The sequence below is a fragment of the Cetorhinus maximus genome, chromosome 18 (genome assembly GCF_964194155.1).
Source record: "Cetorhinus maximus chromosome 18, sCetMax3.hap1.1, whole genome shotgun sequence".
NCBI lineage: Eukaryota > Metazoa > Chordata > Chondrichthyes > Lamniformes > Cetorhinidae > Cetorhinus > Cetorhinus maximus.
The window spans coordinates 29,835,984-29,850,584 of record NC_135896.1 but is presented as its reverse complement, the minus strand read 5'-3'; the positions used below and the strand labels follow the sequence as shown (position 1 = coordinate 29,850,584).

At 38.5% G+C, this 14,601-nt stretch overlaps 1 protein-coding gene across 6 annotated transcripts in view; it reads right to left on the bottom strand.

Moving 5' to 3' along the window:
- Positions 1-14,601, bottom strand: part of prpf39 (PRP39 pre-mRNA processing factor 39 homolog (yeast)) — a 55,289-nt gene that overhangs the window by 14,872 nt on the left and 25,816 nt on the right. For all 6 annotated transcript variants that reach the window (XR_013579449.1, XR_013579448.1, XR_013579447.1 and 3 more), the window contains exons 7-10: positions 8,351-8,458; positions 4,083-4,247; positions 674-800; positions 182-450 (exon numbers count right to left, since the gene is read on the bottom strand). Coding sequence is in view for 2 of the 6 variants with exons in the window: in XM_078562322.1 (XP_078418448.1) it covers positions 182-450; positions 674-800; positions 4,083-4,247; positions 8,351-8,458 (669 nt within the window). In the remaining 4 variants the exon portion in view is untranslated. The remainder of the gene's footprint in view (positions 1-181; positions 451-673; positions 801-4,082; positions 4,248-8,350; positions 8,459-14,601) is intronic.

Sequence of the window (14,601 nt, the reverse complement as noted above, 5' to 3'; positions counted from 1 at the left end):
ATATTACTACTCTATTTTAATATAGAATGGTTAAAAGATATGACAATGTTAATAACAGATATAACAAGCTGCTCCTTAACCACTCCAAAACTAAAAATATGCTTCTCTGCTTTACAAGCTTGGTTCACAGAAGTCACTGTTTTAATGCTTAACTTTATATTTGAAATAATTTCCATCCTACCTGATCAATGGCTATGGCTTCCACTAAAACCTTCCTAGCCCTAGGAAGGCTCTTCTCTACTTTGATTAAAAGACGAGCCAACTTCACAGCATAGAAAGACGCTTCACTGGGCGTTTTGCTGTTTTTAATAGCATCTTGTAGCAGAAACTCCGCTTCATCTATATTTCCATGGCGGCGTTCTAGGCTCACTCGTCTTAAGCGGACCATGGCTAACCCAGGCACAGATCCTTCAAGTGTTTTAAGAATTCTTCTTGCTTCAGTAATGTTCACTGGAACAGAAGTTACAAAGTAAAAACAATTCTAAGAGAATAAAATATTTCATATATAATGATTGTTATAATTATGCCTGGGAACTGATAACTGCTATCACCAAGAGTGTTGTTAGCCCCACTTTAAGCCTTTACAAATCTACATCAATTCATCACAAGAAGGATTTATATCAAATGCAATTAAGCAGATTCAGACTTATTTAAATGATTTACAGTAGCTTACCTTGCTGTTCCTCAAAAGCTGCCCAAAGTAAGTGTACCATTGGTTTCTTTGAGAGGTGAACTGTACATGCTCTACTGTACACATGTCGCACACCTTCATCACTGTGGCTTTCCATGAATTTAGCATACTGAAATTAAATACATAAACAGCATTCATTCTGATTCAAGCTGAGCAGGTTATAGATTGGTAAATAATTTTAACTCAGATTTAAATGTTAATTGTACATCAATTGTGTTTAATTAAATGCAGGTGGAAAGCATTAATTGGGGTTTCATTTGAGCACAAATAGAGAAACTTCCTAAAACAGGCATGTGGTTGAGTTAGGTGAGTAAAGATTAGGTCCAGTACTATCCTTCACTATCTGGAATAGAACATTAGATGTTTTTGAACAATGAGATAAAAGTAAATGATAGCACTGATGTTCAAATGATACAGTTCATCTGTTTTAACTTCACTGCTAAGATCGAGTTTTGGAAAGGAAGACAGAATTTTTTGTACTTTGGGAGCAAACATGTTAAAAATCATAACTTGAATGACCTAAAACAAACGACTGGTAAAGTCATTAAAATGAGAGAATGATACAATCTATAGATTTTATACTATAGAAGATAGGGGAGGGAGAGGGAGTGAGTGGAGTAGGTGGAGTAAAATAAAAGGTCAGGGATAGGTGGGAGCTCAAGAGAGATTTGACAAAGATGTCATGGACACAAGACAAAGGGAGCGCTAATGGTGGTGTTAGAAACTAAAGGAGGTGCCAATAGTGGCATAAAGGTAAGATAGCAGAATGCGTTAATAGCAGAACAAGGGTCAGTGCTCAGTCCTACTCAGGCCCTCTTCCACAAGTCTTTTTCTGGTACATTGATGACCATATCGGTGCCGCTTCACGCTCTCATCCGGACCTGGAAATTTCTTTAAATCAATTTTGCCTCCAATTTCCACTCCTCATGTTCACATGGTCCATCTCCGATGCTTCCCTTCCTTGACTTTTCTGTCCCCATATCTGGTGACAGTCTGTCCACCGACTCCTATAGCTATCTAGACTGCAGCTCTTCACATCCTGCTTCCTGTAAGGACTCCATCCCATTCTTCCAGTTCCTCCGTCGCATCTGTTCTGATGATGCTACCTTCCAAAATGGTGCTTCTGACGTGTCTTCCTTTTTCCTGAGCTGAGGATCCTCCTGCCCACCCACCAGTTGATAGGGCCTTCAACTGCGTCTGACCTATCTCTCACACCTTTGCCTTCACCCCTTTCCCTCCCTCCCAGAACATGATCCTCTTGCCCTCACTTTTCACCCCACCAGCCTCCGCATTCAAAGGATCATTGTCTGTCATTTCTGCCAACTCCAGCATGATGCCACCACCAAACACATGTTCCCCTCACCTCCCCTGTCAGCATTCCGTAGGGGCCCTGGTCCACTCCTCCATTACCCCCAACACCTCAAACCCTTCCCACAGCACCTTCTCATACAATCATAGAAGATATAACATCTGCCCCTTTACCTCCTGCCTCCTCACAGTCCAAGGGCTCAAGCACTCCTTTCAGGAGAAGCAGTGATTCACTTGCACCTCATTCAATTTTGTCTACTGTATTCACCGCTAACAATGCAGTCTCCTCTACATTGGGAAGGCTAAATGCAGACTGGGTGACTGCTTTCCAGAACACCTTTGCTCAGTATGCAAGCATGACTCCAACCTTCCTGTCGCTTGCCATCTCAATTCACCATCTTGCTCTCATGCCCACATTTCCATCCTTGGCCTGCTGCAATGTTCCAGTGAAGCCCAACTCAAACTGGAGGAACAGTACCTCATCTTTTGATTAGGCACTTTACAACCTTCTGGACTTAACATCAAGTTCAACTACTTCAGACCATGAACTCTCTCCTCCATCTTGATCCCCCTTTTAAACCAATTTTTCATTCCCCAACCCCACAGGGCCACTGTCACTTGTTCTTATGCTTTGCTTTCACAGAGCACTGATCCTTGTTCTGCTATTAACACATACCTTTACGCCACCAATAGCACCTTCTTTAAGCTTTAACATTACCATTAACATTCCTTTTGTCTTGTGTCCTTGACAGCTTTGTCAAATCTCTCCTGAGCTCCCACCTATCCCTGACCTATTTTGCTCCACCCTCCCCTCTCCAACAGTATAAAATCCATCACATTTCTTTCTTTTCAGCTCTGGTGAAGAGTCATATAGACTCGAGCATTAACTCTTCTTCTCTCCACAGATGCTGCCAGGCCTGCTGAGTTTTTCCAGCAATTTCTGTTTTTATTTCAGATTTCCAGCATCCGCTGTATTTTACTTTATTATGATTGTCATGAAGAAATATTGATGTGTATAATGTTATTGGAAATCATTAAATTGGAATTGTAGTAAGGTCTGTGTCTATGTGTGTTTTAATTGGGTTAAAGCCAGCTAATCTGGGCGCTTTGATGTATAGTAGTTTTGAAATGTTAATTAGATAAATGTAAGGAAGTTAAAAAGGTAAAGTGTAAATTTGCATTTGTTGAATAAAGCTTTCAAGAACAAGTGTAAAATCTTGCACCTAGCTGGAAGATGCCAAGCAATCTGTTTATATTACTAATAAAATTGGTGGAATGAAAGGATTATTGTTGGGAGAGGTAAAACTAAAAAACCTAGTAATACAAATGAAAAATTTACATTCAAAGGAAAAGCTAGGTATAAACAGAAAGGAGTTTGTGTGTGTAGGTCAGAGGCATTTAAGATCTAACCAGCCTGTAAGCCTGCAACTGTGTCTGCAAAGGAACCAAATTGAAAGGAACCTCATTTAAAAATCATAAAGGTCAAATGTTCTTTGCCTAGCGTCTGTTTAAAATCTATGGGTTACTGTTGCCTTGGTGAAGATTTACCTGGGAGTGATTAATTTGGGGATTTGTTTAAAAGTTATTATGGTAGCAATTTGTAGACACGTGTATGTGTTTAATTTGTTGTTAAATTAATAAATGTTTAATTTAGTTTTATATAAAAACCTTGAGGTGCAGTGGTCTTATTCCTGAATTCAGAGGTGCATCTCAAACATACCAATTGAAAGTCATTCAAGTTTCCCTTTGGGATTTAAACAACTCAGCTTTTATCAATTGTTTTGTCACAACAATGGTACAATCTATGATACTTCCAATGACACAATAAGTGCATTTAAACACCCTGCCAACCTTAGCCTTTGAGGAAATTCAAGACAGCTGAGATCAAATCAACTTCGTGCCAGTGTTCAGAGTCCAACACCAACTAGGGTCATAGCTTTTGGGTCACCCTTGAAGATTATTTTTAAGCCTTATTACAGTCTAAAACAATGATCCAAACAGATAGTATAATCTGTAGACTCAGGTCTTTGTTCTGTACATACTAGTTTAAAAATGCACCCGTTATGCAAGGTTCATCACTTGCCTTTATCCAGAAGTCTTCATAAAGGGCACAAGCAACAAGGCACCTCTCAAACAAAACCACCACACGTTCAAGGGTTCCATTTTCTATCTCAAAGTCAAGATAGTCTTTCCAGTTTTTAAGCTGTACTTTTTCCAATGGCTTCACATGGAAGTAAGGTCGTTTAATCTATCATAGAAGGCAAATAAATTACACAAAAAAAACCTTACCAGCATACAATGTAGACCTTGTCTTTCTACATTAAAAAAAAATTAAATCACAAAATACTGTTTTTTTTGTGGTGCATTCAGCATGCCAAGTCCACAATGGTATTTTCCTCTACAGATGTCTAATTCCATCTTGATAATTTTCCATATATTTTAATAATTCCCTTTTTAAAATAATTATCTAATTCCTTTAAAAAGAATTTATGGACAGTTAATTGTTTGGTGACAGAATTCTACATCCAGAACTATTTTTTAATAACCCCATTAAAATTTTTGTTAGTATCTAGCTGATCAATGTAAAAGGGAAACAATTTATTTATGCTATCATAACCATTCCTAATTTTGAAGACCACCACACAGATAACATTTTAATATTCACAGTTCTAGTGAAAAAACTCTTGAACTGAGAACATTTTTTTTTCACAACTGTAATTTACCATGCATCCCTGCTAATTTTATATTGCACTTTTTCCACCACTTTCATATTATAAGTGGTCTTAAGTTAGTCATCTGCATCAAAAAAAATATCAGGACTTGGCAATTTAATACATCAGCCTCGGCTCAGTGGTAGCACTCGCCTAAGAGTTTGAAAGTTGTAGGTTCATGCACCACTTGAGAAATTAGGCTGCAGTGCTGAGTAAGTGTTGCATTGTTGGAGGTGTAGTCTTTCAGAGAGGATAGTAAATTAAGGCCACATCTGCCTCAGATCGATGTAAAGGATCCCACAGCACTATTCAAGGAGGGGAATTGTCTTGCCAATATTTATTCTTCTGCCAACACCCAAAACGCATGACCTGGTCATTTTTGCTGTTTGTGGCGAACTGGCTGATGTGTTTCCTGCATTGAAATAGTGACTACACTTCAAAAATACTTCTCTTTAGCCATAAAGCATCTTGGGACATCCTTGGATTGTGAAAGGTGCTACTGAAATACAGATTTTTTTTTATTTACAGTTTAATTTAAAATTCAGTGCAAAGAAAAAAAACTGAATTAGTACACTTTTCTCGATTGTAGTCTAAGAATTTCTACAAGATCAATATTAGTTCTATTCTTTTCTACCCCATGCTTCCAGGTACAAAAAGATTGTTTTTATAATGGCTTTATTTAATTGCGCTGCCATCTTTAAAGCTGGGTTTACCTGCATATAATTTTAAAATCTTGTAATTTAAGGTGCATTGCCTTTCCCTATGCTTTTAAAATAAATCAGTACACATTTTTATTTTTAATCTGCATCTACTAGATATCTACCAATCCAGCTAGCATGGTTTTTCACAATCCCTCTGATGTTTGGTATCACCAGAAAATTATGATAATACTCCAAGTTTCTAGGTCCAGATCGTATATAAATTAAGAATGGGATCCAATACTAATACCTATAGAGCACCATCTATCCAATGAAAGAGGCTTCCTTTTGCCTTCTGGCCTTTACCCACCTATGCACCCACGTAGCTTAATTCTCCTCAATTCTTGGAGTCATTGTCTTTAACAAGTTTCTAATTTGGTGCTTATTCAAATGCATTAATAAAATTTACATAAACCACTTCCAAAGCATTGTTTAATAATTTTATTTCTCAAAAAGGATTTAAGGGACCTTAAATATGACGTGCTATTTAGAAATCTGTGCAGATTGGTCCTCAAACTCCTGTTTCTTCAAATGTTTACTACTTTTATCCCTTATTATAGACTAGTGGTTTACAAACAACTAAAGCAAACTAAATGACCTATAATTTCCACACTCCATCTGTCTTGGTGTCTGAAGTGAGAAAGTCACATATACTCTCCAGAATTCTTTCCTTTGCACAGAACTCTGGGAAAATTCTCAACAGAGCCTCTGCAATTTCTTCAAATGCAGAAACCCAAATCATTTTTTGCATAATCAGAGCTTTGTCACAATAATGCTTAAAAATTGCAGAGTCTAACTATTTCACCTTTCGGCAATTTTTCCTAGTTAAAATTGCTGCTGCCTGGTTATCAGCTTCTCTGTAATAATGAATAAGTGAAGCATACTAAATGCAATAATGCAATGAATGGAATTACGACTGCAATTAAAACATTTAAAAAAATAAGTGAGGCAAGTGAATCACATGTGGTCTGAAGTAGCTCATTTCATTTTAAGCTAGAAGGATCAATGATACAGAAAATGGATTGATTGCACGCTGCTTTTAAGAACACGTGGCAAAGTATTCTGGAGAACAATCCTATTCAATGAAAGGGGAGAAGAATAAGCCAATAAGTAGAGGTCAGTCAGCCTGCCTATTAGTGGTGGGAAAGCTACTAAAGATCATGGTCAAGGACAAAAAAAATCAATTCTCATTAGGACAAACATGGATTAATGAAGGACAGTAAGCACAGATTTATCAAAGGCAAACCACATCGGAGTAACCTAACTATATTACTTCATTAAAGTACTTAGAACATTGATGAAGGTAGTGATTGGGATGTTGTATGAACAAACTTTAAAAAGGCAGTTGATAATACACTTATTCAGATAATAAAAATCCATGGGAGTAAAGGGATGGTGTAAATTGGGTATATAATTGTCTAAGGCATAGGAGGCAGAGAGATGTTTTATGACTGGACAATAGTATGTAGCAGGGCTTCCCCCGTGGATGCATACACACACCCTGTATCCGAGTCTGCCGATAAAGCCAATCTTGTAGTGTGTGGAGCAGTAGGAATCCCAATGCATATAAAAACCAGTGAAGGTAGGTTTGCGGTAAACAGTAATATAGATCCCATTAGCAGATTTCTCAACTAGCATGTCAAAGAAAGGGCGCTCATTAGACTGCTCCATTTCAAAGGTGAATTTGAACTCTGGATGCAGCATATTAAGGTGTGTAAGGAAATGCTTACAAGATATACTGATGTGGCGTAAATGTCAATGGCTTCCTTGAGCGGCACATTAGTAAACAATCATGCTTGTAAAAGTCAGAACACGACATGTTAGATGTGATTCTGAGATTGGGCATCATTTGCTGAACAATCCAGAGTGTGCTAAGAATTACACTAACAACCAATTTAAAATTCAATCGGGTTTGCAATGTAGCTCACTTATGAATATATGTGGCTTCTAGCGAGCATATGTAGGGATTTGTCCCTCGCAGGCAAATGGAATAGGTCCAGACGTTGCACCTTTTTTGAATAAACAAAACCATGGGGGAACAATAGCTTCCTAGCGCATTCACCATGGCAATGTATCAACCAATCAGAGCTGACTTGCCAACCACATAGCCCTTTTTCTCATGCAGTATAAATTCTTGTTCCCTTTGAAATTTGGCATCTGTGCGTCTGTCCTGATGAGTACAAGATGAAAAGCTTCAACAGCATCTCCTTTTTCAGTAAGACTGCAATACATTTTCCAAGTTTGTGGATGATACACAATTTGGAACATAGTAAACAGTGAGCAGGATTGCAGATTTCAGAAGGACATAGACACATGGCAAATGCAATTTAATGCAGACAAGGATGAGATTGCGCACTTTTTGTGAGGAACATGGGGACTCCATAAAATCTAAATGATGCTAATTTGAGGCAGTGCAAAGACGGGGGTAGTTGGGTGCACATATTCACACACCGTTGAAAGTGGCAGGGCAAGCTGGGAAGGCATATGGGATACTTGGCTTTGTAAATGGGGTATTGAATACATAAACTTAAACAAGGGTGTTATGCTAAACCTTCATAAAATCACTGGTTAGACCTCAAATGGAGTAGTGTACATAATTCTAGACACCATACTTTAGGAAGGAGATGAAGGCCTTTCAGAGGATACAGAGTGGTGATACTCAAGATGAGGAACTTCAGTTATGTAGAGAGATTGGAGGAGCTGGGATTGTCTGTCCCCCTTACAAAATTCTAACGGCAAACTCAAGTAGCTTGTAAATACTAAGTCCAAAATAGATGGGCTATTTCAAAGACTTGAATTCTTTTATAACTTCAGGGAAACAAAATATACATTTTGGCTCAAGCTCATGACTATACTGTGCAATTATAAATCTTGCATACAAATGGCATACTACAGGTTTTCTTTTACAGAATTTTCGCACCAAATTTCCTTTTAATACTTACCCCTTCCTCAAAAATCCATCGTCTGCTAACTTCATTCTCATTATGATTATATGTTTCCTGACGAACTTCAATTATTCTATGACGCATGTTCTCTATTTCAGAAACAATCTGGAAGAACAAGAATGTCAAATCCTCACCAGATACAAAGTGATAACAAAGGAAACTAATCTGGGTGAAACCAAATAAGAAGGTAATTAAAGAGGAAGTAAATAATTCAACATCCCAACAAATAGACATGAAATATGAAGACAGCTTTAACAGTATTAATGGGCTACTGGATAGCTGTTTTATGGCCAGCATGAGCACGATGGGAAGATTGCCCTCATTCTCTCTCATAAATCTTTCCATTTTTTTTTGGAATGTGCAAGAAAGTGTGCGTGCCAGTGAGACAGAAAGAAATTAGAACGTGTGAACATGAAAAACGGGCGTGGGCAAAAAAGACAGAACACAAAGCAAGAGGAAAGAGAGAGACATATTCATTGAAAAAGAGATAAAGAAGATTGAAGGAAATAGCTAGAAAGAAAGTAGAAAGAGAAAAAAGACCAGGAAAGAAAATCAAATAGAAAAAAAGGGGAGTGCCAGAAAGTAATAAAACAAAATGAGAGCATGTAGAATGACTACCAAGCAAAAGAAAGCAAGGTAGAGAGAGATAAAGTGAACAGTGTAAAGTGAAAAGAAAGAGGAACAGTTAAGTAGGAAGAGTGAGAAGGAGAGATTACAAAAAAAGAGGAACTAAAAAAGAGGGAAAGAAAGTGTGATAGAGCAAAGAGTAATACAGGGTAGAGTGGGATCAAGGTACAGCTATCCCTTGTTTAGCGCATCTGTTCCTGAAAAACAGCGCACTAAAAGAAAACACACTAAACAAAATGGATTTTACCATAAGAAAACAGTAAAATCTTTATTATCCTGCACACACAGGGAACAGGTGGTGCCAGTTAATCAATATTGTCAGTTAACAGAGTTCAATTTACCAATGGAATACAACGCAGTACTTGTAGCCATAAACTAATATGCAAGTACTCGAAGTAAAGAACATTATTCTTTTTACTTTTAATTGTCAACAGTACATTAAAACATAAATTAAAGTATAAAATAAATATAGTATGGGTTCCAGATAGCTTCATAGCTTTTGGTTGGCAAAGTGATGATTTGCATTACCGGAACATCAGAAATATTGGTTAGTAGAGAATTTCGGATAACATGAAGTTTATTGTACTGTTTATTTTCCCGCCCTGGACAGAATGCTGCCCATTACCTTCAATGCAACCATACCAGACATATGTACTATCTGAAAAAACCTGAATGATCTGAATCAACATATCACAAAGGAAGCCTCCAGAAATCTTCCATTTAAAAGGGAGGGGGGGGGAAATACTCAAAGGACCTGGAGTGGTTCTGGTGACTGTGGCTGGCAGACCTGGTCCGGCAGAGTCAGTTTGAGCTGGGGAACTGGGCTAACATTTGGCTACTGCAGAGTTTGCACTGAGACTTGGTGGTGGACACAGCCTGGGTCTGAACAGTCTCTCAGAGTACCTGCACCAGGACAGCCTGACTAGATCCTGGTTGCTCCACCATTGCCACGCATATCCACTTCGATCACACAGGCAGCCTGCACCATTTGGAGATCATGGCTGTGCACTGAGCCAAGGCTGAGGCGTGGTCCTGGGGATGGTGAACTGGTTGAGGAAGTGCAAGGTTTAACAGGAAACCAGAGCGCAGCTGGGGGGGGGCTAGCAGATACAGAGTGAAGACCACATGGCCCAGTCAGCTACTGGAGGATAGGTATATCAGCAGCCAGAGAGACTGGCAGCTTACCATGCACTGTACAGTATTTTACAAAAATTCAGGTAGTTGTGAAAACTGAAAGTGTCAAGTCTGAAAATAAATTTTGGCACACAATGCATGCGCAGTAATAACTCATCAACCAAACTAACTCAAAAGTTGAACTTGTGGCTGGTGTGCTATTTGGGAAAGTTACCTATAAATGGGGGATATCTGTACAGCAAGAGACAGATAATGTGAAAGACAGAAATAGATAAGGTAGAAGAGAAAGATATGGCAAGGGTATAAGAAAGTGGGAGTGACCAAGAGAGAGAAAAAGAGAAGATTTAGAGCGTGAGATAGAGGGATGAAACAAAGAAAAACAGAATAGACAAAACAAGAAAGAAAAGCAAACATTTGAAGAACACACCAGTATTCCTCTTCAATTCAATGTTTGACTCTTGATTACAATACCACTATGCCTGTTGCTGACGTACTACATTTCATAATGCTTTATGTTCTGGTTCCCTTATGAACAGCACTACCACCAGTCTTTGCAAAGCAAGTAGTTTTTTTTTATAACAAACCAGAGAAGAGATTTTGGCTTGATCTTTTGGTTAGGGATAAAGTATGTTTGTAGATTTTCTCCTGTATAATTGCATAACATTTCTGAGGAAAGAGTTCATTCTTAAACTGTACGTGCATGTAGACTAACTCTTTCACCTCTGAAGGATGAACTCAAATAACAGCAGGTATACAGTTACAGAAAGCCAGGAATATGAAAAAAAAACCAAAAAGAAACAGAAGAGATGCTACATTTCAGTGTTACTGGAACCAAGACATTTTTCATTAGTTTTGATTGGACAAGTTAGCTAGCAGCAGTCATAATACTCATTCTATTCCTTTCACCTTCCAAATTGTTTCAAACTAATTATTGTTGTTGAAAGTGAGGAAATTGCATGCAAAAACAGCATCATAAAATTCAATAGGCAATACTAAATCATGAAGCAAACACATACATTACTTTAAAAAGAAATCCTTTATACTTATGTTGATCAAGCTATAATTTACTTAGAGAGCCCAAATCTTCACAATAACTTGTATAAATCTCAAATACATGTGGGTGGGTGAAAAGAAAGGGAACAAAAGCACTCCACTCCTAGGGAAAGGAATTGGGGCATGAAAAACAAACAGAAAAACACAGCTTCACTAAATAATTTCTTTCTACATTGTGTCATGAGGCTAGTGACAACAGGCCAACACATCTTCAAGTTAACCTTGGTGACTACAGGTGTATGAGCAGGAAAGTCTATTTCCATAGCATAATAAAGAGAATTCTTGGCAACAGCTGCATCTGGGGGAAAGAGCTCCTCAGCCAGCAGTAGATGTAAAACTCTTCTATTGATTGTGTGTGTAGCTTTTGTACTGATACAGAACAGTGAGGCTAACTGCAACAAGTTCATGTTCCTGCCAAAAACATGAAAGTATGGTTTAAGCATTAATCATTGTTCTCAGAGTTCAGCCTTGGCTCTTTGGTAGTACTCTCACCAGAGTCACAGCATATGAAGTCAAGGTCCCCTCCAGAGATGAATATACTTGTTTAGGCTGGTATTTTGGTCCAATATTTAACCCCAACTAAAGTAAATCAGATCGTACAGTCAATCATAATAAGACCTTGCTGTGCCTGAATTAGCTGCCAGGTTTACATATGAACATACGAATGAGGAGTAGGCCACTGGGCCCTTTGAATTTGCTATTCAATAATATCATAGCTGATCAAATTGTGGCCTCAGCTCCACATTCCCTCCTACCCCGATAAGCTTTCACCTCCTTGCTCATTAAGATTCAACCTACCTCTGACTTAAAATATTCAGAGACTCTGCTTCCACCATCTTTTGAAGAAGTGTTCCAAAGACTCTAAACCCTCAAAAAAATTTCTCCTCATCTGTCTTAAATGGGCGACCCCTTATTTTTTTTTAAAGAGTGATCCCTAGTTCTAGATTCCCACACAACAGAAATGTCCTCTCCACATCCACCCTGTCAAGAGCCCTCAGGATTTTGTATGTTTCAATCAAGTCGCCTCTTACTCTTCTAAACTTCAGCAGATACAAGCCTAGCCTCATAAAACAACTCACCCATTCCAGTTATTAGTCTCGTAAACCTTCTCTGAACTGCTTCCAATACACTTACATCCTTTCTTAAATAAGGAAAACAATACTGTACACAGTACTCCAGATGTCCTGTAAAACTGAAGCAAAACCCCCCTACTTTTGTATTAAATTCTTCTTGCAATAAATGTTAACATTCCATTAGCTTTCCTAATTACTTGCTGTACCTGGATACGAGCCTTTTGTGGTTCATGTACTAGGACACCTGGATCCCTCTGAATCTGAGCTCTGCAATTGCTATTTGAGATAATATGCTTCTTTTTCATTTTCCTGCCAAAGTGGACAATTTCACATTTTCCCACATTATATTCCATTTGCCAGATCTTTGCCCATTCACAACCTATTTATCCCCCTTTGTCGTCTTTACATGTGTCAGCTTCATACCCTACTTTCCTACCTTTGTGTCATCAGCAAATTTAGCAACCATAACTTTGGTCCCTTCACCCAAGTCATTTATATAAATTGTAAAACGTTGAGGCCCCAGCACTGATCTGTGGCATACCACTCATTGCATCTTGCCAACCAGAAAAAGACCCATTTATGCCTACTCTGCTTGCTGTTAGCTAGCCAATCTTCTATCCATGCCATTATGTTACCCCCTACACCATGAGCTTTTATTTTTCACAATAACCTTTGATGTGGCACCTTATCAGAAGCCTTCCGAAAATCTAAGTGCATCCACCGGTTCCCCTTTGTCCACAGTATATGTTACTTCTTCAAAGAGTGTCCAGAAATTGATTAAACACGACTTCCCTTCCACAAAAACATGTGGACTCTGCCCGATTACCCTGAATTTTACCAAGTGCCCTGCTATAGCATATTTAATAGCTTCTAACAATTTCCCTTTGACATATGTTAAGCTAACTGACCTGTAGTTTCCTGCTTTCTTTCTGTCTCCCTTTTTGAATAAAAGGAGTTATATTCACTATTTACCAATCTAATGGAACCTTCCCCAGATCTCAGAAATTTTGGAAAATTAAAAACCAACACATCAACTACCTCACCAGCCACTTTTTTTTTAAGACCCTAGGATGAAGTCCATCAGGACCGATGGACTTGTCACAGCTCCAACAATTTGCTCAGTACCACTTCTCTGGTGATTGTAATTTTCTTGAGTTCCTCTATCCCTTCCATTTCCTGATTTAGCTATTTTTAGAATGTTATTTATATCCTCTATCATGAAGATTGATGCAAAATACCTGTTCAATTCATTTGCCATCTCCTTATTTTCCCTTAATTCCCCAGAATCACTTTCTATACGACCAACACTCACTTTAACTCTAAGAAACTCTTACTGTCTTTATATTTCTAGCTAGCTTAGTTTCGTACTCTAATTTTTCCTCCATCTTTTGCTTTTTCAAAAAATATTCTGTCCGATCTTCTACCCTGCCACCCATCTTTGTGCAATTACATGCTTTTTCTTTAAGTTTGATACTATCTTTAACTTTTTTAGTTAACCACAGATGGTGGGTCTTCCCCTTGGAATTTCTCTCATTGGAATGCACCTGTGTATTCTGAAATATCCCCTTAAATGCCTGCCGCTGCATCTCTAGTGACCTATCCCTTAACTAATTTGTCAGTTTACTTTAGCTAGCTCTGCTTTCATGCCCTCATAATTACCCTTATTTAAGTTTAAAATACTAGTCTTACTCCCTCAAACTGAATGTAAAATTCAATCATATTATGATTGCTGCTACCTAGGGGCACCTTCACAAGTTTATCAATTAATACATGATAGCAATGTTCTCAGGTGCATCTATTTCAATGCAAGGAGTATTGTCGGAAAGGCAGATGAGCTTAGGGCATGGATTGGCACGTGGGATTACAACATTATTGCTATTAGTGAGACTTGGTTGCAGGTGGGGCAGGACTAGCAGCTCAATGTTCCGGGGTTCCGTTGTTTCAGACGTGATAGAGGGGGAGGGATGAAAGGGGGAGGAGTGGCATTACTAGTCAGGGAAAATATCACAGCTGTGCGTAAGCAGGACAGCTTGGAGGGCTCGTCTACAAAGGCCATATGGGTCGAGCTGAGGAGTGGGAAAGGTGTGACCACACTAATAGGGTTGTATTATAGACCACCCAATGGTCAGAGAGAATTGGAGGAGCAAGTCTGTAGAGAGATAGCGGACCGATGTAAGAAACAGAAAGTTGTGATAGTAGGAGATTTTAACTTTCCACATATTGACTGGGACTCCCATACTGTAAAAGGGCTGGATGGCTTGGAGTTTGTCAAATGTGTTCAGGAAAGTTTTCTAAATCAATATATAGAGGTACCAACGAGAGAGGATGCAATACTTGATCTCTTATAAGGGAACCAGACAG